The sequence below is a fragment of the Ailuropoda melanoleuca genome, chromosome 5 (genome assembly GCF_002007445.2).
Source record: "Ailuropoda melanoleuca isolate Jingjing chromosome 5, ASM200744v2, whole genome shotgun sequence".
Taxonomy (NCBI): Eukaryota; Metazoa; Chordata; class Mammalia; order Carnivora; family Ursidae; genus Ailuropoda; species Ailuropoda melanoleuca.
This window is the reverse complement of record NC_048222.1, coordinates 33,239,696-33,266,315: the sequence shown is the minus strand read 5'-3', so window position 1 is coordinate 33,266,315 and position 26,620 is coordinate 33,239,696. Positions and strand designations below refer to the sequence as shown.

General features: G+C 40.5%; 1 protein-coding gene and 1 long non-coding RNA gene across 7 annotated transcripts in view; one reads left to right on the top strand and one right to left on the bottom strand.

Moving 5' to 3' along the window:
* Window positions 1-13,519: 13,519 nt before the first annotated feature.
* LOC109490777 lies at window positions 13,520-18,009 on the bottom strand. 2 transcript variants are annotated; one of them, XR_002144164.2, is made up of 3 exons: window positions 17,666-18,009; window positions 15,419-15,644; window positions 13,520-13,746 (listed from the first exon to the last, which is right to left on the bottom strand). It is a non-coding gene; the product is annotated as an uncharacterized LOC109490777 (long non-coding RNA). The 2 variants fall into 2 exon arrangements; XR_004625265.1 differs by lacking the exon at window positions 17,666-18,009 and adding an exon at window positions 16,058-17,641.
* The window catches only part of BTBD9 (BTB domain containing 9), a 402,059-nt gene continuing 393,441 nt past the window's right edge, over window positions 18,003-26,620 (top strand). For 3 of the 5 annotated variants that reach the window (XR_004625261.1, XM_034660141.1, XM_034660144.1), the window contains exon 1: window positions 19,819-19,922. Coding sequence is in view for 2 of the 5 variants with exons in the window: in XM_034660141.1 (XP_034516032.1) it covers window positions 19,902-19,922 (21 nt within the window). In the remaining 3 variants the exon portion in view is untranslated. Of the gene's footprint in view, window positions 18,071-18,221; window positions 18,318-19,818; window positions 19,923-26,620 lie in introns of those variants that run through there. The other 2 variants (XM_011234240.3, XM_011234241.3) reach the window with 2 other exon arrangements.

Sequence of the window (26,620 nt, the reverse complement as noted above, 5' to 3'; positions counted from 1 at the left end):
AAAGTGCTAGTCAATACATTTGGAAAACCAATGTAGTGTAATCATCTTACCAGTATACTGAACAGCCTCACTACTCCCAAGGGTGGTCCCCGTACCGGCGGCATCAGCATTAGTGGAGAACTAGTTAAAAATTGAGATCTTCAGGCTTCACCTGAGACTTACTGAATGAGAAGCTCTATTTTCAAAGGATCTCCAAGCAATTGGCATATATGATAAGGTTTGAGAAGCACTGTTGTACAGACTCCTTTCTAAAGCTACTAATATCAGAGAACTATATCCCCAAAAATATGAGTTACTTTCTCCCACTATTATAAATATAGTAAAACACTCATTATTTGTAGCAATGAATATAAGGGATATGTATCTACAAACTCAGAGGTGTAAGAAACAGAGTTTTTATTCTAAATGCACATAATTTAAAGTCCCTATTTTCTGAGAGGGGGTAGAAACTGAATCTCCATAAATTCAGGATCTCTCCTGCTGCTTTCCTCTGAGGTCAAATCTTGAGTTCCTGTGACGTCCAGAAGGTTGGAGGAACGTGAGCTGCTGATCTTCCACAGAACCATTCTATTGACATTTGCTGAAATGTCAAGTCCCCTGCTTGGTCCTTTGTTAGAGATCTATGTAGCTTGCTGGTAGACCACCCTTCATTAGGGGTCGAGGCTCTTTCAGGTCTGTCACTTCCCTTGCTACTTCATTCTGCTATTTCCATGCTATGTCAGCCATTTCCACTGTGCTATTTCCATGTTATGTCAAGGGACTCTTTGGGGCTAAGAGCTCTTCTCTGTAACTTTTACCCATGGAGCACTGGATCATTACATCACATGAGACCATGGGAAACTTAAGTCATGAGGTTTATATATAGTCCTACCTGTTAGTCACCTGTCACAGCCATTTCTTCAGGGATCTGGCTGACTTCGAGGGTTTCTACCTGGGAAGCCAAAAGTAGGGCCCTTTTCCATTCAGAACTGCAGATACCGTATCTCAGGACTCCGATTTCCCTTTATCCTAACTCACAGGTACAGAGGAAGGTGGGGCCTCTTCATGGGGATTCACCAGGTCTCAGAGCTCTCCTTCCTCACAACTCAAAGCATGAAGGTTTAGATTTTTGAAAGCCAAAGCCCTTTTTCTTTTGTAACATCCCTAAGGCCCTGTGTTCTAGCTGCCTGGATAGAAGAAGGGCCATGGGTCACAGAAATGTAGGGAGAAAAGCTGGTATTTTAAAGTATCAAGCCACATGAATAATAGGATATAAATCCTTTAAGTTTTCATATAGGATTTATAAATCCTATAAGGATTTCTATCCTATTATTATATTATTGTAGTGTGCTCAGCATGACTTTGGGCACACAATCAATAATATTAAGTGTTCTCATAGAACCAGAAGGCTGGAAGTATGAGAAGGGATCCTGTACTGAGCACATTATAATTTGTGGAGGTAAACTGCAAAAAACAACAGCACAACAGCAAAGCAAAATATCAAGAGTAAAATAGGTTTAAAAGCAATAATAACTACCCTACTTGGGCCTTTTAGTGGCCAGTTGTAGCATCTGATGGACTAGTTTGAGGAATCTACTCTTAAATCAGTGTTCCCTTTTTGGGAACAAGGACCTCTAGACAAGCCGGGCCTCGAGTTGTGAAAAACTAAGCAATGGTGGTAGGCGGGGGCTGCTCACATTTCCACCCCTTGGCTCCTAAACCCATATAATGCCTATTGGGGGTACAGCACTAAAAATGATACTTGCTTCAGGGTATATAATGTGCCCTGGCAGATGGTATCGTACCATTGCAGGATAATATCTCCAAGCTGACACCTCAGCTACACCTTCAGAAGAGCGTCTCATCACACTTGCACACTTCTCATCTCTCCAAATCAAATCTGAACTGTCTCACGCACCCACATGCCATTTACGTAGGAAGTTCAGAATCACTCTGAACATACTGCTGGTGCAGTATGTGATAGGTCTAGCAGGTTCCATGGCCCTGTGTCCACTACTACATCCCCTTTGCTGTAAAATGGACCCTTTGGCTGCTATCACCATGAGAAAAACATGCTCCAGGCAGCCACTGCCTTTCTAGCCTAGATCCAATCATGGGACACATGGAGCAGAGCCATCCCAGGTTTCTCCTAGCCTGGAACAGAATGACCTTAGCTGATCTGCATGAGCAAGAAATAAAGTGTTTATTGTAGGCTACTGAGATTTTGTGGTTGTTACACAGCATTTTTGTGGCAATAACTGATTGGCACACATCTATATCTTTACCCCCCAAATTTCTTAGTTTTTCTTGTTCTTTTTTCTAACTTCTTAAATGGAATGATTACTTATTAATACTATTTTTAAATCTCAAAAGTACATTTAAAAATATTAGGTTTTCTTGATGATACAAACAAAGGGAAAGATAGTCCATGCTCGTGGATTTGAGGAACAAAAATTATTAAAATGTCCACAGTACCCAAAGCAATACACAGATTTAATGGAGTCCCTATCAAAATACCAACAACATTTTACACAGAACTAGAACAAATAATCCTAAAATTTGTATGGAACCACAAAAGACCCCAAATAGTCAAAGAAATCTTGAAAAAGAACAAAACCGAAGCTATTATAATCTCAGATTTCACGATATACTACAAAGCTGTAGTAATAAAAATAGTGTGGTACTGGCACAAAAACAGACTCACAGATCTATAGGATAGAATAAAGAGTCCATAAATAAACCCATGATTATATGGTCAATTAATCTGTGACAAAGGATGCAAGAATATGCAATGGGAAAAAGTCTCTTCAACAAAGGTGCTGGGGAAACGGGACAGGAACATGCAAAAGAATGAAACTGCACCACTTTCTCACACCACACATAAAAATAAAGTCAAAATGAATTAAGGACCTAAACATGAGACCTGAATCCATAAACATCCTAAAAGAAAGCACAGGCAGTAATTTCTCCAACATTGGCCATAGCAACATTTTTCTAGATAGTCTTCTGAAGCAAGGGAAACAAAAACAAAAACTATTGGAACTACATCAAAATAAAAAACTTCTGCACAGCAAAGGAAACAGTCAACAAAAGTAAAAGACATCCCACTGTATGGAAGAAGATACTTATAAATGACATATCTGATTAAGGGTTAGTATTCAAAATATATAAAGAACTGATACAACTCAACACACAAAAAACCCAAATAATCCAATTTAAAAATGGGCAGAAAATATTATGGACATTTTCCCAAAGACATACAGATGGCCAAAATCCACATGAAAAGATGCTCAGCATGACCAATCATTAGGGAAATGCAAATCATAATCACAATAAGATATCACCTCCCACCTGTCAGAATGGCTAAAATCAACAACACAAACAACAGATGTTAGTGAGGATGTGGAGAAAGGGGAACTCTCTTGCACTGTTGGTGGCAATGCAAACTGGTGCAGCCACTCTGGAAAACAGTATGGAGGTTCCTCAAAAAATTAAAAAGAGAATTACCTCATGGTCCAGTAATTGCACTCCTGGGTATTTACCCAAAGAATATGAAAACCCTAACTTGACAAGATATAAGCACCCCTATGTGTACTGCAGCATTACTTACAATAGCCAAATTATGGAAGCAGCCCAACTATCCATTGACAGATGAACAGATAAAGGAGATGTGGTATGCATACATAATGCAAGCCATAGAAAGAATGAAATCTTGCCATTTGCAACAGCATGGATGGAGCTAGAGTATTATGCTAAGTGAAATAAGTCAGAGAAAGACAAATACCAAATGATTTCACTCATATGTGGAATTTAAAAAACAAAACAAATGAACAAAGAAAAAGAAGAGAAAACCCAAAAAACAAACTCTTCACTAGAGAGAACAAACAGATGGTGACGGGAGGGGAGCTGGGTGGGAGATGGGTGAGATAAATGAAGGGGATGAAGAGGACACTTGTCATGATGAGCACTGAGTAACGTATAGTTACTGAGTCACTGTATTGTACACCTGAAACTAATATAACACTGTATGTTAACTGGAATTGAAAACATAAAGAGGTAATTAAGTTAAAATGAAAAACTAAAAAAATAAAACTATCAGCTTTTCCTCAGAACTGTCTTGGTCACACAGCACAGCTTTTACTATGTAGGCACTCATTGTTATTCTTTTATATAGTTTTTGAAATTCAGTTTTGGTTTTCTCTTTAACTCTAGAAGATAAACCTTATTTTGCTACCCTTTTGATGATAATTGTAGTTTACTGCATTGTGGCTAGTGAATGAGAACTGTTACATTTCTTCCTTTTGAAATTTACCATAGTTTTCTCTGTGAACAAGCATATGCTTGATTCTTGAGGCTGTTCCTTGGACAAAAACAGTATGTATCATCTGTTATGCTGTACCAAGTTTTATTTACAACTGCTCGATCGAGCTGAGAATTAAAATCCTCCACAAGCACTGCTATCCCCTCCCCCTCCCTCTTTTCCTTCCTCTTTTTCTTCTTCCCCTTCCTCCTCTTCCTCTTCTTGTTTGTCTACTTGATGCATTGAATTCTAAGAAACGTATATTAAAGTCCCTTAAGAAAATCGTAGTTTTACAAAAATCTTCTTATTTTTTTAAAAGTTTTTGCCTTCCATAGTTTGCTACTATAGTGTTTGATACATAAAGGTTTATAACAGATCTTCATTTCTTGGGCTTTCATCATACAAAATACCCTTTATTTTTCTGTGTAATGCTGTTGGTCTTGAATTCCATTATACGTATAATTGATATTGCCCTCTGCTTTCTTTTTGTTTGTATTTAGTTGAAATTTTTGCTCTTCTTCTTTCTCCTTTAAAATTTTTTCTACCTGGGGGCACCTGGGTAGCTCAGTTGGTTAAGTGTCTGCCTCAGGCTCAGGTCATGATCTCAGGGTCCTAGGATCAAGTTCCACATCAGGCTCTCTGCTCAGCGGGGAGTCTGCTTCTTCTCTCACTCTCCCTCTCTCTCAAAAAAATAAATTCTAAAAATAAAATAAAAATTTTCTGCCTTATTATATTTAGCTACTCAATCAAAACATGGAAAAAAGTGAATAGTTTCCCCTCTCCTTTTCCAATAACATCTATCTTGAAGAAATTCATGTTAAAAAGTTGGTGTATACCTATCCTTCAACACCATTCTCTAAGTTCATAAGTAAGTATAACTGTGTTATGGTAGGCTGAATAATGACTCCCCAAAATATCCAGGTCCTAATCTCTGGAGCCAGTGAACGTTACCTTCTATGCAAAAATCGTCTCTATATATGTGGTTAAGCTGGGGATTTTGAGATGAGGAGGTTATCCTGGATTATCTGGGTGGGCCCTAAATATAATCATAAGTGTCCCTGTGAGAAGGACACAGAGGGCCATCTGACACAGAAAAGGAACAGACAATCTGACAATGCCAGTAGAGATTAAAGTGATGTGGCCACAAGCCAAGGAATGTCAGCAGGCACCAGAAGCTGGAAAAGACGGGAATAGATTCTCCTCTAATGACTCTGGAGAACACATGAAAATTAAAGATATTTCTAATACTCTTTGATATGTCTTTAGACACATAATGGGTATACCATGCTCCATAACTCTCAAGGTACAAATATAGTTCCAGCCCTCCTAACTCTCCAAATCAAATCTGAATTGGCTCAAGCATCCAGATGCCATCTAGGTAGGATCTGCAGAATCACTCTATTGGGCTAGTCCCACTGACCCTAAATTGATTTTTCTCAATGAAGTACGTGTACCTTCTGTATCACAATAACCTGGAGGTATTGTGAAAAACAGACTCCCGTCTGATTGATGGTATCCATCAATCAGAATCTCTGGCAGTGGGGTTCAACATGCCCCAGATCGTTCTTATGCACATGGATCACATCTTTCTCAGTCTGAAATTTCCACATGACTTCTAGACCGACATTCTCTTATATAATTTTCTACAATGATAGAAACGTTCTACACACGCACTGTGTAGCCGCCGGCCAGGTGTGGTTATTGAACTTTTAAAATGTGACTAGACTAGAGTAAGGAGATGGAGTACCATCTTCCACGCAAATGGACCTCAAAAGAAAGCTGGAGTAGCAATTCTCATATCAGATAGACTGGATTTTAAACTAGAGGCCATAGAGAGAGATACAGAAGGGCACTATATTATTCTTAAAGGAAGTATTCAACAAGTGGATATGACAATTATTAATATATATGCCCCCAACAGGGGAGCAGCAAGATACACAAGCCAACTCTTAACCAAAATAAAGAGACATATAGATAAGAACACAGTAATAGTAGGGGACCTCAACACCCCACTATCAGAAATAGACAGAACACCCTGGCAAAAACTAAGCAAAGAATCAAAGGCTTTGAATGCCATACTCGACGAGTTGGACCTCATAGATATATATAGAACACTACACCCCAGAACCAAAGAATACTCATTCTATTCAAATGCCCATGGAACATTCTCAAGAATAGATCATGCTCTGGGACACAAAACAGGTCTCAGCCAATACCAAAAGATTGAAATTATCCCCTGCATATTCTCAGACCACAACGCTCTGAAATTGGAACTCAACCACAAGGAAAAACCTGGAAGAAACTCAAACACTTGGAGGCTAAGAACCATCCTGCTCAAGAATGACTCGATAAACCAGGAAATCAAAAAACAAATTAAACAATTTATGGAGACCAACGAGAATGAATACACAACGGTCCAAAACCTATGGGATACTGCAAAGGCAGTCCTAAGGGGGAAATACATAGCCATCCAAGCCTCACTCAAAAGAATAGAAAAATCTAAAATGCAGTTTCTATATTCTCACCTCAAGAAACTGGAACAGCAACAGAGGGACAGGCCTAACCCACTGACAAGGAAGGAGTTGACCAAGATTAGAGCAGAAATCAATGAATTAGAAACCAGAACCACAGTAGAGCAGATCAACAGGACTAGAAGCTGGTTCTTTGAGAGAATCCATAAAATTGATAGACCACTGGCAAAACTTGTCCAAAAACAAAGAGAAAGGACTGAGATTATTAAAATTATGACTGAAAAGGGAGAGGTCACGACCAGCACCATTGAAATTGCAAGGATTATTAGAAACTTTTATCAACAGCTATATGCCAAAAAACTAAACAATCTGGAAGAGATGGAGGCCTTCCTGGAAACCTATAAACTACCAAGACTGAAACAGGAAGAAATAGATTTCTTAAATAGGCCAATTAACTATGAAGAAATTGAGTCAGTGATAAACAACCTTCCAAATAATAAAACTCCAGGCCCAGACGGTTTTCCTGGGGAATTCTACCAAACATTCAAAGAAGAAATAATACCTATTCTCCTAAAGCTATTTCAAAAAATAGAAACAGAAGGAAAGCTACCAAACTCATTCTATGAGGCTAATATTACCTTGATCCCCAAACCAGGCAAAGACCCCCTCAAAAAGGAGAATTACAGACCGATTTCTCTAATGAATATGGATGCCAAAATCCTCAACAAGATCCTTGCTAATAGAATCCAACAGTACATTAAAAGGATTATCCATCATGACCAAGTGGGATTCATACCTGGGATGCAAGCATGGTTCAACACTCGCAAATCAATCAATGTGATACATCATATCAACAAGAAAAGACTCAAGAACCATATGATCCTCTCAATTGATGCAGAAAAAGCATTTGACAAAATACAGCATCCTTTCCTGATTAAAACCCTTCAGAGTGTAGGAATAGAGGGTACATTTCTCAATCTCATAAAAGCCATCTATGAAAAGCCTACTGCAAGCATTATTCTCAATGGGGAAAAGCTGGAAGCCTTTCCCTTAAGATCAGGAACACGACAAGGATGCCCACTCTCGCCACTATTATTCAACATAGTACTAGAAGTCCTTGCAACAGCAATCAGAAGACAAAAAGGGATCAAAGGTATCCAAATCGGCAAAGAAGAAGTCAAACTGTCTCTCTTTGCAGATGACATGATACTCTATATGGAAAACCCAAAGGAATCCACTCCCAAACTATTAGAAGTTATAGAACAATTCAGTAAGGTGGCAGGATACAAAATCAATGCCCAGAAATCAGTTGCATTTCTATACACGAATAACGAGACTGAAGAAAGAGAAATTAGGGAATCCATCCCATTTACAATAACACCAAAAACCATACGTTACCTTGGAATTAACTTAACCAGAGACGTAAAGGACCTATATCCTAGAAACTATAGATCACTTTTGAAAGATATTGAGGAAGACATAAAAAGATGGAAAAATATTCCATGCTCATGGATTGGAAGAATTAACATAGTTAAAATGTCCATACTACCCAGAGCAATCTACACTTTCAATGCTATCCCGATCAAAATACCGAGGACATTTTTCAAAGAACTGGAACAAATAGTCCTTAAATTTGTATGGAACCAGAAAAGGCCCCGAATCTCCAAGGAACTGTTGAAAAGGAAAAACAAAGCTGGGGGCATCACAATGCCGGATTTCGAGCTGTACTACAAAGCTGTGATCACAAAGACAGCATGGTACTGGCACAAAAACAGACACATCGACCAATGGAACAGAATAGAGAACCCAGAAATGGACCCTCGGCTCTTTGGGCAACTAATCTTTGATAAAGCAGGAAAAAACATCCGGTGGAAAAAAGACAGTCTCTTCAATAAATGGTGCTGGGAAAATTGGACAGCTACATGCAAAAGAATGAAACTTGACCACTCTCTCACACCATACACAAAAATAAACTCCAAATGGATGAAAGACCTCAATGTGAGACAGGAATCCATCAAAATTCTAGAGGAGAACATAGGCAACAACTTCTATGACATCGGCCAGAGCAACCTTTTTCACGACACATCGCCAAAGGCAAGAGAAATAAAAGATAAAATGAACTTATGGGACTTTATCAGGATAAAGAGCTTCTGCACAGCCAAGGAAACAGTCAAAAAAACTAAGAGACAGCCCACGGAATGGGAGAATATATTTGCAAAGGACACCACAGATAAAGGACTGGTATCCAAGATCTACAAAGAACTTCTCAAACTCAATACACGAGAAACAAATAAACAAATCATAAAATGGGCAGAAGATATGAACAGACACTTTTCCAATGAAGACATACAAATGGCTAACAGACACATGAAAAAATGTTCAAAATCATTAGCCATCAGGGAAATTCAAATCAAAACCACACTGAGATACCACCTTACGCCAGTTAGAATGGCAAAGATAGACAAGGCAAGAAACAACAATTGTTGGAGAGGATGTGGAGAAAGGGGATCCCTCCTACATTGTTGGTGGGAATGCAAGTTGGTACAGCCACTCTGGAAAACAGTGTGGAGGTCCCTTAAAAAGTTAAAAATTGAACTACCCTATGACCCAGCCATTGCACTACTGGGTGTTTACCCCAAAGATACAGACGTAGTAAAGAGAAGGGCCATATGCACCCCAATGTTCATAGCTGCATTGTCCACAATAGCCAAATCATGGAAGGAGCCGAGATGCCCTTCAACAGATGACTGGATTAAGAAGCTGTGGTCCATATATACAATGGAATATTACTCAGCTATCAGAAAGAACGAATTCTCAACATTTGCTGCAACATGGACGGCACTGGAGGAGATAATGCTAAGTGAAATAAGTCAAGCAGAGAAAGACAATTATCATATGATTTCTCTCATCTATGGAACATAAGAACTAGGAGGATCGGTAGGGGAAGAAAGGGATAAAGAAAAGGGGGGTAATCAGAAGGGGGAATGAAACATGAGAGACTATGGACTATGAGAAACAAACTGAAGACTTCAGAGGGGAGGGGGTGGGGGAATGGGATAGACTGGTGATGGGTAGTAAGGAGGGCACGTATTGCATGGTGCACTGGGTGTTATACGCAACTAATGAAGCATCAAACTTTACATCGGAATCCGGGGATGTACTGTATGGTGATTAACATAAGATAATAAAAAAAAATAATAATTAAAAATAAATAAATAAATAAATAAATAAATAAATAAATAAATAAAATGTGACTAGTGTGATTGAGAAACTAAATTTCTAATATAATTAAATTTGAATAGTCACATGAGGCTACCATACTGGACAGCACAGTTCTAGATGGTAAAGTCCTTGAGAGCAAAAACTGGATCTTTAATCTCTGTGTCCCCTCTGTGCCTGGCACATGGTAACCTGTAAATAAAAATTGAAATAGGAAACAGGCCTGCGCTATTTCCATTTTTTGAGGTTCCTGGTATATAGGATTAAGAAATGACAAAACAGGATTACAAAATTTGTGGTATTATTTTAACTGTTTACCTTACACTCTTTTTTTTTTTCTTGTGATGAGGAATTTTAAGATCTACTCTCTTAGCAACTTTCAAATATGCAATACAGTATTATTAATTGTAGCCACCATGCTGTACGTTCCATTCCCATGATTTATTTTATGACTGGAAATTTGTACCTTCTGACCCCCTCACCCATTTCACCCACTCTCCAGCCTCTGCCTCTGGTAACCACCAATCTGTTCTCTGTATGTTTGAGCTTGGTCTTGTTTTTGTTGCTGTTTAAGATTTCACCTTTGAGTGAGATCAAACTGTATTTGTTTTTCTGTCTGACTTATTCCACTTAGCATAATAACCTCAATATCCATCCAAGTTGTTGCAAATGGCAAGATTTCATTCTTTTTTATAGCTGAATAGTATCTATTGTTCATATATACCACATTCTCTTTATTCATCCACGAACACTTAGTTTGTTTCTGTATCTTGGCTGTTGTAAATAATGCTTTAATGAACACAGGAGTGCAGATATCTTTTTAAATTAGTGTTTCAGTAAATACTCAGAAGTGGAATTGCTGGATCAGATGGTAGTCCTATTTTTAATCTTTTGAGGAAGCTCCACACTGTTTTCCACAGTGGCTGCACCAATTTACGTTCCCACCAACAGTGCACAAGGGTTCCCTTTTCTCCACATTCTTGCCAATACTTCTTATTTCTTTCCTTACATTTTCAAAGCACCTTTATTGTCCATTCTCCAGATAATTACAAGATTATTACACCGTAGACACATTCTTGTCGGACAAGAATGCCTAATTGTTATGGGGTATTCAATTGCCTTTCTACCTTCAACTTAACAAATATAGAAGTTATATTAAGACAATGATGAATCCTGCTTTAAGATTTTCTGTCTACCTTCAGTTGAAGCATGTATGTGCAAATATACATGCCAGTGAATACAAATCAGATCACTAATACGTGGTAGAAAGGAATTTAAAGTAAATAATATGATTTAGATTACATAACAGAAAAGGCAATTCTTCAAATTCTGGCCTACTAAAGGAAAATACTGAGAGAGGTTGTGAGAAATTATTTGATTGGAAAATTAGGGACATCCAGTTTCTCACTTATACTTTCCAATCATTACTTTGCCTATCTACCTCCATCAGAAGGAAAAAAGCAAAATTAAAAGAATGACATTGTGTAGATTTGCAGTAACATTAAAACTTCTTTGAAAATAATTAATTTTTCTAGCTTTATTTAGCTGAATTGAAACCCTGGAGACCTTATAAACAAGACATTTTTATCAGCATGGAAGAAACATACATTTCAACTCCTGATTGAAGTAAGGGCAAGTGGCTACATATAAGGTGGTCACCATTATGTGTTCATCATTCATTTCTCCAGCTTTTTCCATCATCAGCATAAGTGGGTGGCCAGTGCAATGGTACACAGAATGTAGAAAATTCTAAATAAGTCCAAGCAAGAGAAAAACCCAGATTAAAATAGGTTAGGACCAGGGAACAAATTAGAATGCAAATATGCAGCCACCAGGTTCCTATTCAGGTGCTAAAGCCGAGCTAAAGCTTGATTTGGAGCTTCCTGATGGCCAAAGTGAAAAGGGAAACACATCCAGTTACATAACTCTACCTGGCTGTGAGGAAGACATACTCAGTTATTCAAGGATAGCTGAGCATTTCATGACACTTGGCTCTGAAAGAAAATTCTCTCATGGGATTTTCCATGGGAAACATAAAATGACCAAATGCACAGTAGCTCTATAGCAAATGCACTATTGGGCTCTGTGGAGCAGTCTCTTCTAGAATCCCTTAACATATGCCAAAGACACAATATTTAAAAGACAAGTCAGTAAAATACTCCTGGAAGGGGGTGAGGAAGGTTTCTGTGTGTATGAGCTCAGGGTAATATGATCAGGTATGTGGTTTTCCGAGGGACGAGCTAATATTTTGTGGTTGAGTAATGGCAAATCCATATTGTTGAGAATTCAGTAATCCAAATAGCAGATGGTAGGTGGTTGACAGCCTTTTGTGAAGAATGAGTCATCCCATCGAGATTCTCACCTAGATAGAAACATTTCTCTCTACATGGTGGTGAACAGAGGGAGAACTGGGAGGGAATCCAGGATTTTCCTTTAAAAAACAACTCTTTAAAAATAAGAAAAATTAGGGGAACCTGGGTGGCTCAGTCAGTTAAGTGTCCGACTCTTGGTTTCAGCTCAGGTCATGATCTCAGGGTTGTGAGATTGAGCCCCGCATGGGTCACTCAGCATGAAGTCTGTTTGTCCCTAGCCCTGTGCTCCCCCCTGCTCTCTCTCACAAACAAATTAAAAAAAATAATAAAATTTAGTAAGTGTTCAAGTCCATAAAGTTCTATCTGATAGAGGGTCTGCAAACTCACATACAAGTCTGGGTTTTGTGTGTGTTTTTTTGTTTTATTTTTACAAAGTTAAGTAGGTAACTAACACATTAACTAACACATTAGTTTTCAATACTTAGAGATCAATAGATTTCAAATCTGGCAACCCTGGATGCTGGTCCCACGACACAACAACAATCTGCTGGGTTGAGTGTAGAGCATTTAGGTATTTGAATGCCCTGCTGGAAAATGAAGATTGGACTGAAAAAATTTCAAAGAATAAATTATCAGTTATTCACTTTGGCTATAGAAAAATCTGCATAATGCTCCCATGAAACGTATGGCTTTTAACGAAGTGCCTGGCTAGTAAATCTGCCTGAAAGAACTACTTGCAAAACACACACTCAAATAAAGAAATGAATCTGGTATTTAGTTACTGGATCTAAGCCAATTAAACTTGAGAAAATATACCAAAATAATTATTTTAATTTTAGAAGAGGTGGTCTTTATCCATTCTTTCAGCCAATGTTAAACCACAAAATCAATTTGACGTTAAACTTCATTATAATAAAATATCATCATCAAGGAAGTAACCAACTTTCTACCTCTAAAGCAAGCTAGCATATGTCAAAATAATCCAAAAGTGGTTTCAAATTATTTAGATATAGGTTAAAAACAAGAAAGGCCACAACTTGTTTTCTTTTATGCTCCTTGAAATACCTTCAGATCCATCGGAACACAAATTCTAGTGACCCGGACTTTCAAGAAATGCATTAGTCCTGGTTTTCTAAGAACTAGGATTCTACATTGAACACAGGGAATTTCACCTGAAACTAGTTCTTGTCCACAGAGTAAAGCCTGAGACATCATTCAAAGTGGCAAACATTCTTTTATTTCCTTTTTCTAATTATAAATGTACACTGTCAAAAATTTCAAAAATAAAGAAGAATTTAGATTATTTTTCCCCCAACTTTTTATTTTGAAAAATTTCAAACCAATGGAATACAGATATGCAGGCCAAGGGTCCTCCCAGTTACTAATGCTGAACCACAAAATTTCTCGGAGCTTCTTGGCAGTCAAAGTGAAAGGAGAAAACAGCCAGTTATATAATTCACATCGCCTATAAGGAGAAAACATATCAGTTACTCAAGGGTAGCCAAGTGTTTCATGACATTTGGCCTGAGAAAAAATTCTGTTGTGTTCATTTAATAAGAAATACAAAGCAATATCACACACAGCAGCCCTACAGTAACTGCATCGATGAGTTCTGGAAACTATGTCATCTAGAATCCCTCAGTGTTAGCAGAGGGTGCTTGGTATGAAAGCAGCAGCCTGGAGGTTAAAAGCATGGATGGACGTTAGGCCCTCACTGCCTAGAGTTGAATCCTGGCCCCAGCAGTTATTGTGTGACCTTGCGTAAATTATTTAACCTTTCTGTGCCTTAGTTTCCTGATTTATAAAGTATTGTAATTAAAACCACATACCTCAAAGAGCTGTAATGAGGCTTAAATGAATTAATGCCTTGTGTATTTAAAACAGGGCCTGGCACATAGTAAGCATCATCATTACACTAAATGCTGAAATAAAGGTGTGTACATGATGTAATTGTACAGAGGAAGGGCACTTAAACTAAGGGCCTGAGGAAAGGAGGATGCCTGTGCTGGGTCCAATCTTAGTCTCCTACTTAACTACTGTTAGTATGACCTTGACCAGATTACTTCAAGTTTACGTTCTCACCTGCTAAAACAGAGATATAATGTCAGCTGTTGATACAATAAGCTGATGTCTGCATAATTAAATGAGATACTATCTGAGAATTAGCTGAACAAATGTAATAGAGCATGGTATGTATAACAGATGTTTCCTCTTGGATCTGATGGAAAGTCAATAAATTCCTCTTGCATTCAACTTGCACATATGTCCAATTTTCCCAGTTAAACAGTGTACTTAGTTTAGAAGTAGTTGTGCGTAAACAATCTTTCAGATCACAACAAACCTAGAAGGAATGTTAAATGATTGGCTTCGACTTAGCACTACTCTCATTTTTTTAATCACCATGGGAAATGTCATTGGTACAGTTGTGTCCATTTTTGAAGCACATTGTGCCTACCTGAGAGAGGAGGTAAATACCTTGATTTCCATTATACAAAACTGATTGCTCCCTTATCTGTATCATTTTATACGTCCCTCATTTCACTTCATACAGATTTCTGCTATAGCATGTAGTATAGTGTGTTACAGTTTATAGTTCATTCCATTTGTACCTTGCTTTGCTTAAAAAAGAACTATGGCAATTAGTTACATACTTATGTGTTTATCTCCCTTCCAAAACTGTAAGCTTCTCAGATAACTGTGTCAGATCCATAGTATCTGGACAGAAGCTGGCATATCATATACTGACTTTCAATGTTTGGTGAAATAATCTGAGTAGGATTTGAACTGTGCTGTTATAAGCAAATGAGCCTAATATAAAGTTGGGATTACCTAGGAATTTATGTGAAAATCATAGACTCAGCCTGATCTCTCCTTGGGTAGATGAGAAAATCAAAGCCTGGAACAGTTAAATGATTTGCCCAAGGTTACCTAGCTAGTTAATTTCCAGAACCAAGACCTTCTCAAACTCCCATCAACCACCCCAGAGTCCAATGCATTATATCGACCTGCCTTTCAGACCCCATTAATTTGATGTTTATATCTACAACCTCACTAAAGCCATTATTATTTGGTCACCAATCACTTTTGTGTTGCTAAATCCAGTCAGTGCTTTTCAGCCCCTGATACACTTGGCCTACCTGTGATCCTACTTGTGACTCCGCTGACCCCGGTCTCCATCTCGCAATTCTTGGCTTTCCAGACATTACGGCCTTGAGGCATTATGCAAGTTCCTCAGACTTCCTTGTGGGCTTCTGTTCATTTGCCACCCCCTTTTACAGTTAGTGCTTCCCGGGACTCTATCCTTGGTCTTCTTTATTGTTTCTTCTATATTTTCTCCCTGATTGATCTCATCCATACCTAGGACTTAAATTACCAATTAAAAGTTAATGTCTTCTAGGGGCACCTGGGTGGCGCAGTCGTTAAGCGTCAGCCTTCGGCTCAGGGCGTGATCCCGGCGTTCTAGGATCAAGCCCTACATCAGGCTCCTCCGCTAGGAGCCTGCTTCTTCCTCTCCCACTCCCCCTGCTTGTGTTCCCTCTCTCGCTGGCTGTCTCTGTCAAATAAATAAATAAAATCTTTAAAAAAAAAGTTAATGTCCTCTAAATCTATGTCGCAATGCATAGTCTTTGAGGGAGCCTGAGAACCTGCACCCCTCTCTTTCAGATAAAGGAGAATGCGGCAGAAGACCAATGATCATCCTTACTACTGACTGTATTAGTTTCCTATTGCTGTTGTAACAAACACCACAAATTTAGCAAACAACACAAATTAATTACCTGACAGTTCTGGAAATTAGAAATCCTAAAATCAAGGTATTGGCAGAACTGGGTTCTCTCTGGGGACTTTAAGGAAGAATCCATTTCCTTGCCTTTTCCAGCTTCCAGAAGCTGTCTGCATTCCTTGGCTCCATGTCCAATTCCAGTAGTGCAGTTTCTTCAAATCACTCTTTCTCTCTGAGCTTTGTTTCCGTCATCACATCTCCTTCCCTGATTCTAACCTTCCTACCTCCAAGCCCAGCCAGATAATCTAAAATAATCTCTTCATCTCAAGATCCTTAACTTAATCCCATCTGCAAAATCCCTTTTGCCCTGTAAGAGAGGGAACACATCCACAAGATTCTGTAGATTAGGACAAGAACATCTTTGGGGGACGATTATTCTGTATAATACAACTAATGAAGTTGGTGCTGGATTACCTGTGGTAGAGAGCTTCCTAATACCAAATTATGAAATTAAATAGGCTTACTAACTTTGTAGTCCTGGACCAGGCACCCTCAACCCCACCCCAGGTCCTGTTCCTAGAGGAGCAGAGACCACCACCAAGGCAATTCCTTGAAGGCAATTTTCTTTTAAGGGAAAAGAATGGGCTGGGCTATATATGTCCAGTTTCTCCTTTTAAATTCACCAGTCAGGAAGTCACTGCTCCAGGGAGGAGTGAGCTGTGGCAGGTGCAGGGAGAGGCCAGGAGTATTATATTAATGGGTATCACTCCAAATGGAAAGAAGTATGAGTGGAGATTAAATGTTTCCCCAATAAGCAGATTTATATTTGAATTCATCGCCATCTCATCCCACAAATCTAATCATCCTCCAAGACTGTCACCACCACTGTCTAGTAACTTAGTACGGAAACTGGTGGATAACCCAGACTCATCTTTCTTCTCATGCTGCTAAATGGTTCCACTATCTCTTCCAGCACCCATACTAGAAAATTGTCCTACTCACTTATCCCTCACTCAGTGCAGTCAATTCTACCACCTTAACAGTACTCACATCTATTCTTTCTCCTCCATTCCCACTGCCAATACCTTTGTGAAGGCTCTCATGTCTTCTTAGCTAGAGTACAGCAATGGCCTCAATACTGGTCTCCCGGTCTCCTGGTCTTACTCTTCGTGTCCATTTTCACTTCCATACCTTTGCTCATGAAACATCCTTTGCCTGGAATTATGTCCTTTCTAGTTAGTCTCCAAACCCCCACACCCTTGTACCCCAGTTTGTCCGAGCGTCAAGCACAACTGATTATCCAACATCAGCCAGGATCAGACTTGAACCTAGGTTTCTCTGACTCCAAAGTCCCTGCTCTCATCTGCTCTTGCTTGGGTGCCTTCTCCTATAATAAAAATATTTTAAAGTCTAATGGGCTTTATACTCTACAAAGCACGTTTGCATACATTATTTCCTCTTGCCTCACAATTCTCCAATGTAGGGAGGATGGGCACTGTTAGCCCCATTTATAAAATGAGTTAACAGGGGATTTCAAGGCTCGGTCCATCACACCCTGCCGCTGGGTTAACGAGTGGCACTCATCAGTTTTCCACGTTAACCGCGACCTCAGCCCCTTCTGGTTCCACTCCTTATGGAACCTTCCCGCACTTCGCAGAAGTACCGATGGGATCCGCGGCAGTGTGGACAGGGCCACTGCTCTTTTCACCACAGGCGCCCTGGAACCTCGCGACAGGGACCTTCCCATCTGCAGGGACGCAATCGGTGACGCCATACAGTGACGTATGGTGACGTGACTTAACCAGAGCCAGGTGCTGGCAGGGCAGCCACACCCTGGGGCCCCTAGTTCAGGAGGGCGACGGGTCGGGCGGGTGGGGAACCGCCGCAAAACCGGCCGGGAGTGACCTCCGGCCCTAAGCCCTCAGATCCCGCCTCCCCGACGCCAATCGGTTGCTAAGTGACGCCAGCGCGCAGAGGCGCGTGCGCGGCCACGGCGGTGTGCGTGAGGGCGGAGCAGGCGGAAGAGGCGTCCGTAAGGGCGGCTAGGTCGCAGAGGAACATCGTTGGGGTGAGTAGCCGGGGCCTTGCAGAGGAGGTGGGGCCTGGCCGCACCTGCTGCGCGGGCCCGGGGCGCGGGAACGCGCGCCCCCACCGTACCCGCGCGCGCCGCTCCACGCCCCTCTGCCGCTTTTTCCGGGGGCGGGGAAGGAGTGGGGATGGGGGCTGGCGAGGGTCAGTTCCTGGGCGCGGGCGCTCCGGGAAGCCGCAGCGAGGGGCCGGTGGAGACTGTGTGGTCCCGGAAGGTGTAGTGGGAAGTAGGTGTCTGGGGGCGTCAGGGTGGCTTTGCCAGGCTCCCAAACAGAGGAGTCGGCCTCTGGAGAAGCCCAGGTTCCCAGAGCAGTCTCGCAGCTTGCCCGAGACAAGGCTGACCGAGACCGAGAGCAGGCGGAACTGGGGACGCGGGGTTGGGGTTCGGAAAGTTTGGCACTGCTGGGGCCTTCCTCGCCCCTGCCCTGGCTGGGCTCCAAGGAGGAGCCGGTTGTTATGGAGAGAGTTGTGAATCAGTGCCGGCGTGCGGCGTCAGACACACCCACGACCCGGGGAAGGCGATCTGTCAGTACTGATAGGGGGCGGCCAACCTGTTGCCTCGAGTTTCCAACTTCACATGTATGTGCACGTGCCAAATGCACGCATGCAACTTTGCCCTAGGCATTCTGTCACATTGGTGCTAAGGATTTTGAGGCGGGGCGGGGGGCGGATATCCATCCTAAGGTCTCACTTCCTCCTAGACTCAAATCAGCTGTTTTATTTTCAGAACCCTGTTGTGGTTCTGTCATAATGAGGGCCAAGGAAGTAGGGAGGCACTTTTTTGTTTTCCTTAAAAGTAGTACAAACTTACTAGTTACTACGCAGAAAATAGCTTCGTGCGGGGTAGGTGGTGGTTGGACAAGCCTGAGTGTAAGGTGCAGCAAATCTCAGCCCGGTGCTCAGTACGGTGGAGCCCCTCATGAGTCAATGTGTGGCGGTTGTAGTTACCATTCTTGGGAGGAATGAGTATTGGAGGTAGGGAAGAAGTCAGTATTTCCTGACTTTTGAATAAGGCAATGCCTAGAACTGGTACAGAGACTGTCCTGAAATGTAATCGTGATTTGTGCAAGAAAATTGAAGAAAATAACTTGTGAGTTTTCATTCAGCTCTAACATTTTGTGGTTCAGTTTCATAACTGAGGATCCGTAAAGTATGCTGCCTGAGGTGCTTATATCTTGGAACCAATAATAACCTTGCTCTGTAGCACTTAGAGTACTGGAAATTCAGTGTCTCCTGCTGTCTGGACTGTACCGGACAGGTATCACTTCATTTTTATTCGTGGCAATCTCTTAAGCATCTACAAAAGTGTTTGCCCTAGAGTAGGCACACAAGAGGTATTTGTTATACATCGCACTGTGTCTGAGTGTTTGTTAATGCACAGCAAATGTTTAACTTAGTCCAAGTATTTCTTTTTTTTTTTTTAAAGATTTTATTTATTTATTCGACAGAGATAGAGACAGCCAGCGAGAGAGGGAACAGAAGGAGGGGGAGTGGGAGAGGAAGAAGCAGGCTCATAGCGGAAGGGCCTGATGTGGGGCTCGATCCCATAACGCCGGGATCACGCCCTGAGCCGAAGGCAGACGCTTAACCGCTGTGCCACCCAGGCGCCCCTAGTCCAAGTATTTCATACATGTGCCCCCCTGCCCTATATCATGTTACATGTGGGAGGAGAGTTGAAGATACAGATGACATAGAAGACCTGGCTTTTTTTTTTTTTTTTTTTTTAAGAGCAAGCAGTTTGGCTGGGAAAACGAAGCATATGTATGTCAAATCATCATGAAACCAAATGAGGCAGTATGTGAACAAGTGCTATGGGAGGTGCTGTACTTCAGGTTAGTAGAAATTCAGGAAAGCTAAGACCTGTGGTGGGCTGAGTTAGTGAACTCTTTGGAAGAGGTAAGATTTGATCTGGTCTTTGAAAGAGCTATAAAATTTGAATTAGAGAAGAGATAAGAAATCACATGTTGAGGAAATCGTGTGAGTGTGCTTCATGGGGGATATATCGAGGAGACCTTCATGTCATGTCGGGTGAATGGGGTAGGAGATCTCTGGTAGGGAGATACTGGGGAGATAAGGTTTAGCAGGTTGGGAAGGGAAAGTGTTAAGACTGAGGGAGGCTTATCAGCATCCCACTGATAAGGGGACAGGGCCTGCTTGTTGGGTGGGATGGGAGCTGTGTTAAAATAGAGTCTTAGGCAAGAATACTTGTTATCCTTACTTAAAATTAAGGGATATTATGGTTGAACCAGGATCAGGTTGTTGTATACTTCTGATTTCAGTTACTAGTTTGAATAAGTGCCTCACTAATGTGAGTGTATCTTATGTATTCAGTCAGCAGTGCATGTCCCCATTTCTAAAATCTACCTGATGTGCTTGGGCCTTTCCATTGGAAATCTGAAATGATGTACCCAAAGCAATTATCCAGCCGCTCTCGGTGACACAGTTTTGCTTGGGATTATCTCTTACAGTGGTCTGTGGGGGTTGTAGTTACGGCTGCTCCTGTAAAATATACAAATAATGTTTGCTGAGTCTGTTTGAAGAAGGATGCTAAAAAATATTGAAAAAAAGATTTGAGAAAATTAAAAATGTTGCTGCTGAATATTGAACCTTTGGTCTTTATCTTTTGTTGTTATGTGGAAATGCTTTTGAGTGGTGCGTAAACCTGAAGTTGAATTGCTAACCTACCTTGTGTAAAGTTGCAAAACCAAGTGTTGAATTATTTAACAGGTCAGCAAATATTTATTGGGTGCAGGCTATGGCTAGATACTGTGGTGGGTGCTGGGAGCACAAACAAGACACGGTATACCCCCCGAGATACCAAGTGTTCATCAGACTAGATGAACCCCTAAATGTGGTGTGTTACAAGAACTAATCACTTTGGAATAAGTAAAATGCTGAGGGCATTGATGACTTTGGCTGGGGAAAAATTGATAGAAACAGGGAAAGCTTTAAAGAGAAGACAGAATTTAGCCCTGCAGATTAAGTAGAATTTTGCACATGTACAAGGGAAACAAGTGTTCCAAGCTGAGGGGAGAGCAAAAATAAAGCTGCCAGAGATTAAAATTAATAGGGTTTTTGGAAAACCTTGAGCTGTTTCTTGATGAGACAGGAAACGTATATTTGGAGCCAAATTACGAGGGGTTCTTCCATTCTAAGAAGCCTAGACTTTCCTCCCTTCAATGCCACCCCTGTGTTGGTGATGGAGAGCCTTGGAAGGTGGACTAATCAGATCAGAGAGTTAGCTGGTAGTTCCTGTGCAGAATTGCATTAGCGTGGAGAGGCAGGGAGATCAGTTAGGATGTAGATGAGAGATGCTGGGAGCCTGAAGAGGGAGGGTGGGAATGGGTGGACTGTAGAGGTGTTTTAGATGTTAAAATCTCTAAGTGTTATGACCAGCTAGAGGTGACAGAGTGAGAAGTCAAAGATGTGTCTGGCTTGAGTAACTGGTGATTATGATATTAACTTAGAAACCACAGGAGGAAGAACAGATATGCAATGGAGAGAAGAAATGATGGCATGTTAATTATCAGGTCCCTGTGTAGAGTATAGAGAACGAGTAGATGATTGGAAATTCTACTCCAGAGTTGATGAGACAGTTTAGGAATAATATGGACAATCTCCAAGGCTATGGAAATAGTACTATTCTAGGAGTAAGTATGGTAGCTAACACTGTGGACTTTGGCGTCCGGAAAACCTGAGGTCAGTTCTATTTCACTTATTGGTTGGGTTGGGTGACCTTGGGCAAATTATTTAACATCTCTAAGCCTAAATTTCTTCTAAAAAGTGGGGTTAATAATACCTTAAAGAATTACTGGGGAGATTAAAGAAGATAGTATGTGCATAATGATTAGCACAATGCTAAATAAATGATAGCTGTTGGTATTAGTAGTGGTAGTTATAATTAGTGTTGTAGAGGTAATAGAAGAAGATACAACTACCCAAAAATTGGAGAATGAAAACGAGAAAGGACAAGGAATGGAACTGTTGGACATCAACACTTAGATCAAACTTCTCAGACTTAAGCGTGCATCAGAAATACCTGAGGCCTTGATGAAACACAGATTGGTGGACCCCACGCCCATGGTTTCTGATTGGGTAGGTCTGAGTGGGGTTGAGAATTTGCATTTGAACAAGCTCTCAGATGATGCTGATGCTGGTGTTCTCAAGACCACACTTTGAGAACTGCTGACTTAAAGGCCTGATGAAAGAAGAGAAACCAGCATTGAGACTAACAAAGAATCGAGGTGAATGGAGAACTAGGAGAGAGTTCAGAGAAGGTTAGGGAGGTAGCAACCTGAAAACTCTGTAGATTCCCCAGTGTTCTTTCCAGTTTCATAGACCTCATCACATTCTTATTTCTGTCTTCTCCAGAATTTGGCCCATAGCATTGCTCGAATGAACCTTGGAAGCCCCTTAATACTGTCCTTGTGCATGATTGCACATACTTCGCATGCAGATTTCATTCATCCTTTTATATCTCCGCTGAGTCATAGAGAAGATACTGCTTCTAATTTTACACACACACACACACACACACACACACACACACTAACTACAGAAAATTTCTTTCAAATAGCTGATGCATTAGCTAGGTGGTATGACTTCGTGTTAGATGTCCTCACCCCCTGCTTTTATTGTAATGTCAGAGTCCAGTTTGCAAAATAATTGTCAATAACACGTGTCAAGATTACAGTCTGTGTCTTGTATTAGGCACTTTGCAGGTTTATAAGATAAGCAAATAATACACTCCCTGTACTTTGGATGTTTACGGTAGGATGGTCAAAGGAAAGGAGCAGGAGGAGATACGATCACAGAAATGTGGATCAGGAGGAACCTGAATATGAAGACTTATTCCTTGTTTACAATATACTTTAGGTCTTATGTGCCTCCTATACTGAGGACTTTTGGCATATAGAGCAAATGTTAGTTCTAATCTCTGACAGGAATCTGTAAGAGAGTTCCGCTGTATAAAAAAATCAAACACTAGTTGTGCAAAGATACAAGCACATTGTAAAGAGATTTCAGGAGGTAAGTTGTAGTTTCATGGCTGGCTAGTTAGCCATGCTTTCTGGTTTCTTGTTCTCTCTCATTTATTCTGTCAACATTTGTTAAGTATTTACCATGTGCCTGAAACTGTGTAAAGCGCTGGCCACAGAGAACTAATTGCTCTGGGCATCTAACCCTGGCTTTAATTAGGGGGTATGATATGTGTGATTGAGTTTGCACACATGTTGTCAGGGGAAGATCTGATACCTGCATTTTATAATCGTAAGAATGTATTGATATGAGCAGACATCAGGGACCTGAAGTTAAATTCATTCAGCCTTATGTATGCAAGGAGCCATGCAAAAAATAGAAAAATAAAAAATTTTGAAGATTTATTTATTTTATTTGAGAGAGAGAAAGAGAGCACAAGCAGACAGGCCAGAGGGAGGGAGAGAGAGAGAGAGAGAATCTCAAGCCGACTCTGTGCTAAGCACGGAGCCCGACATGGGGCTCTGTCTCAGGACCCTGAGATCTCGACCAGAGCCAAAACCAAGAGTGGGATGGTTAACCGACTATGCCACCCAGGCACCCCAGTAAACACAAAGTTTTAAGCAATCAAAGAATATAGACTTTGGTAGAGGAGAAAAAAATGTATTTATAATACTACATAGAATATGATAAGTGCTATGTAAATATTAGTCACAGACTAGGTTTTCCAATGCTTATTGAGTGCCTGAGTGTTCAGTTGTGATTTCAATTCATATATTAGTATAATGTTTCAGAAAGTGTAATGTCATAAATCTGTATTAATCTCTTGGACAACCTTTTGCATCTTTCTATGACACCAAAAAATATCTGGCAGTCTGTGTCCTTGTTTTCTTGGTTTGGGAAATATACTTATAGTACATGTAAGCAAAAAGGTTATTAACAACTAGCTATTGGGGCACCTGGGTGGCTCAGTCAGTTAAGTATCTGCCTTCGGCTCAGGTCATGATCCCCGAGTATCGGGCTCCCTGCTCAATGGGGAGTCTGCTTCTCCCTCTGACCCTCCTTTCTCTCGCTCTCTCTCAAATAAATAAATAAAATATTAAAAAACAAAAAAACCCCAACTAGCTATTGTTGGTTAAGTCACTGCGTTATGCTAGGCCCTTTCTATATGTCATTTAATCCTTATAACAACAGGTTTGTAAATTGGGTATTATCCCCATTTTACTAATAAATCAACTGAGATACAAAATGGGGAGAAAAGTTTGCCTGCCATCTGTGGCCAGTGAGTTGGGACGGGGCTTTAGCCCCAGGCCTGGACTCCAGAGCCAGTCTCTTCATGTCATCTACTGGCATCAACATGGGGATGTCCAGATGGAGAAATCCAATCTTTTTTCTGCTGATTTGGGAAAAGTTGTTGGAGGAAGTTAGAATTTTAATAACTGCCTAAATGATTGAAGACAATTTAATAATATTTTTAGGATAGAGGGGAAAACATTTAAAAGCCTCAGTGCTATGTCTCCTGTGAAGACATGGCTATTATTTGACCCCACATTTTTTAAATGGCTGGCAAGAGATTTTACATAAACATCAGATTTTCCACTTTTCTATGTATAGGTGCAGAAGTCTTCCATAGGAGGAACTGTACTTTTCCAAGGTAATGACATTTAAAGTAAATTCAGAACTTCTTTTTTATCACTTAGTGAAAAATACCTTGGTCTTCACCCTAAGCAGTGTATACTTCTCTCCCTTCTCTCTACACCACTTATTCCTTCTACCCACCTAACATGTTTTTTGTAAATCTGTTTACAAGTTAAATAGTTGTCTGTATATTCTATTTGATGTATCCCTTTTGGGTCCTATTTTATATAGTCCTGAAATTACAACTGTAAGCATCTTTGTAAAGCAGAGTCAGTTCTGGCTAATTTCACAATTAATACTTTTATAAAATTGTAATTATACAAATGGATAAATATTAAACTCTGTATTATCTATTGCTATGTAACAAGTCCCCCCCCAAATTAGCAGCTTAAAACAACAACCTTTTTTTTTTTTTTTTTTTTAAGAGAGGGAGAGAGAAGGCGGGGAGGGGAGGGACAGAGAGAGCAAGAGAATCTTAAATAGGCTCCACCCCCAGCTCAGAGCCTGACAGGGAGCTCTATTTCACAACCCTGAGATCATGACCTGAAATCAAGAGTTGGAGGCCCAACCAACTGAGCCACCCAGGAGCCCCCAAACATTTCTTATCTAATGATTTCTGTGGGTTAGGAATTCATTTACAGCTTAGTTGGATGGTTTTGCTCAGAGTCTCTGATGAATTCCCCTCCAGATGTTGACCAGGACTGCCACAGTCATCCAACGGCTTGACTGGGACCGGAGGGCCTGCTTCCAAGATGGCTGCCTCACATGGCTATTGGCATGAGGCCTTAGGTCTTTTACTGGGCTGTTTGAGTATCCTCAGAACATGTCAGCTGGTTTCACCAGAGCAAGTGATGCAAGAGTGAGGAAGGAGGATACCACATGCCTTATATGGCCTGTTTTGAAAACATACACTGCCACTTCTTCTGTATTCCATTTGTTGCAAACAAGTCATTAAGACCAGCCCGTTCGCAAGGGAAGGCAGTTAGGCTCCACTTTTTGTGGGGGGCGGGGATGGTGGGTCAAAGAATTTGTAGATGTATTTTAAAACACCATAAATCCTTTGTCATATGAAGCTATTTCCTCAGCTGAAACTGTCTCTATTTTTTAAAAAGATTTTATTTATTTGAGCCGAGACAGAGACAGCATGCAAGGGTGGGGGGAGGGGCAGAAGGAGAGGAAGAACCAGACTCCCTGCTGAGCAGGTAGCCCCACAAGGGGCTCGATCCCAGGACCCTGATATGACCCGAGCTGAAGGCAGATGCTTAACTGAGCCACCCAGGTGCCCCTGATTGTCTGTTGGACCATGTAGTAATGTCGTAATTTTTCTGACTTGTGTATTCACAGTATTTTCTGGAAATGTTCTGAAGACAAGGTAGTGGTTTTTAAAATCTAAAGTAAGTTTTCACAGATTACAAATTTGTTGGTGATTTCTTGAAGTTTTGCATCTATTTCATTAGCTGCAGTTCCAGTAGGGCCAGAAAGCTTTCATTTTTATCCTATTTATACATTTATTCTTGTATCATTTCATTTACACTATTTAATGGTTTCCATGATTAATCTTAATTAGAACCAAACATTTCAAGGCAAATTGATTTACTTTCCAAACTTTTACAAGAAAAGTTCTTGCTTAACTCGTGTTTGAAGGCATGTATTTCAGCTTCCACAGAGCACAGTGACTTTGGGTTTCATGGCTTGGATGAGGCTGGTAACTTTGTTCAAGTCCTTTGGGTCCTTGAGAAATTCTTGAGTAAGGTCCTTAAGTAGCTCCATTGGATTCCAAATCTCTTTCTTTTGAAAGAGTACATAGGATATAATTGGTTTAGTCAGAGAACCTTTTTGGAACATCACATTAGATTTGTGTTTTGGCACTTTATTTCTTTAGATTTTTTTTTTTATTTTTTAAAAGATTTTTATTTAT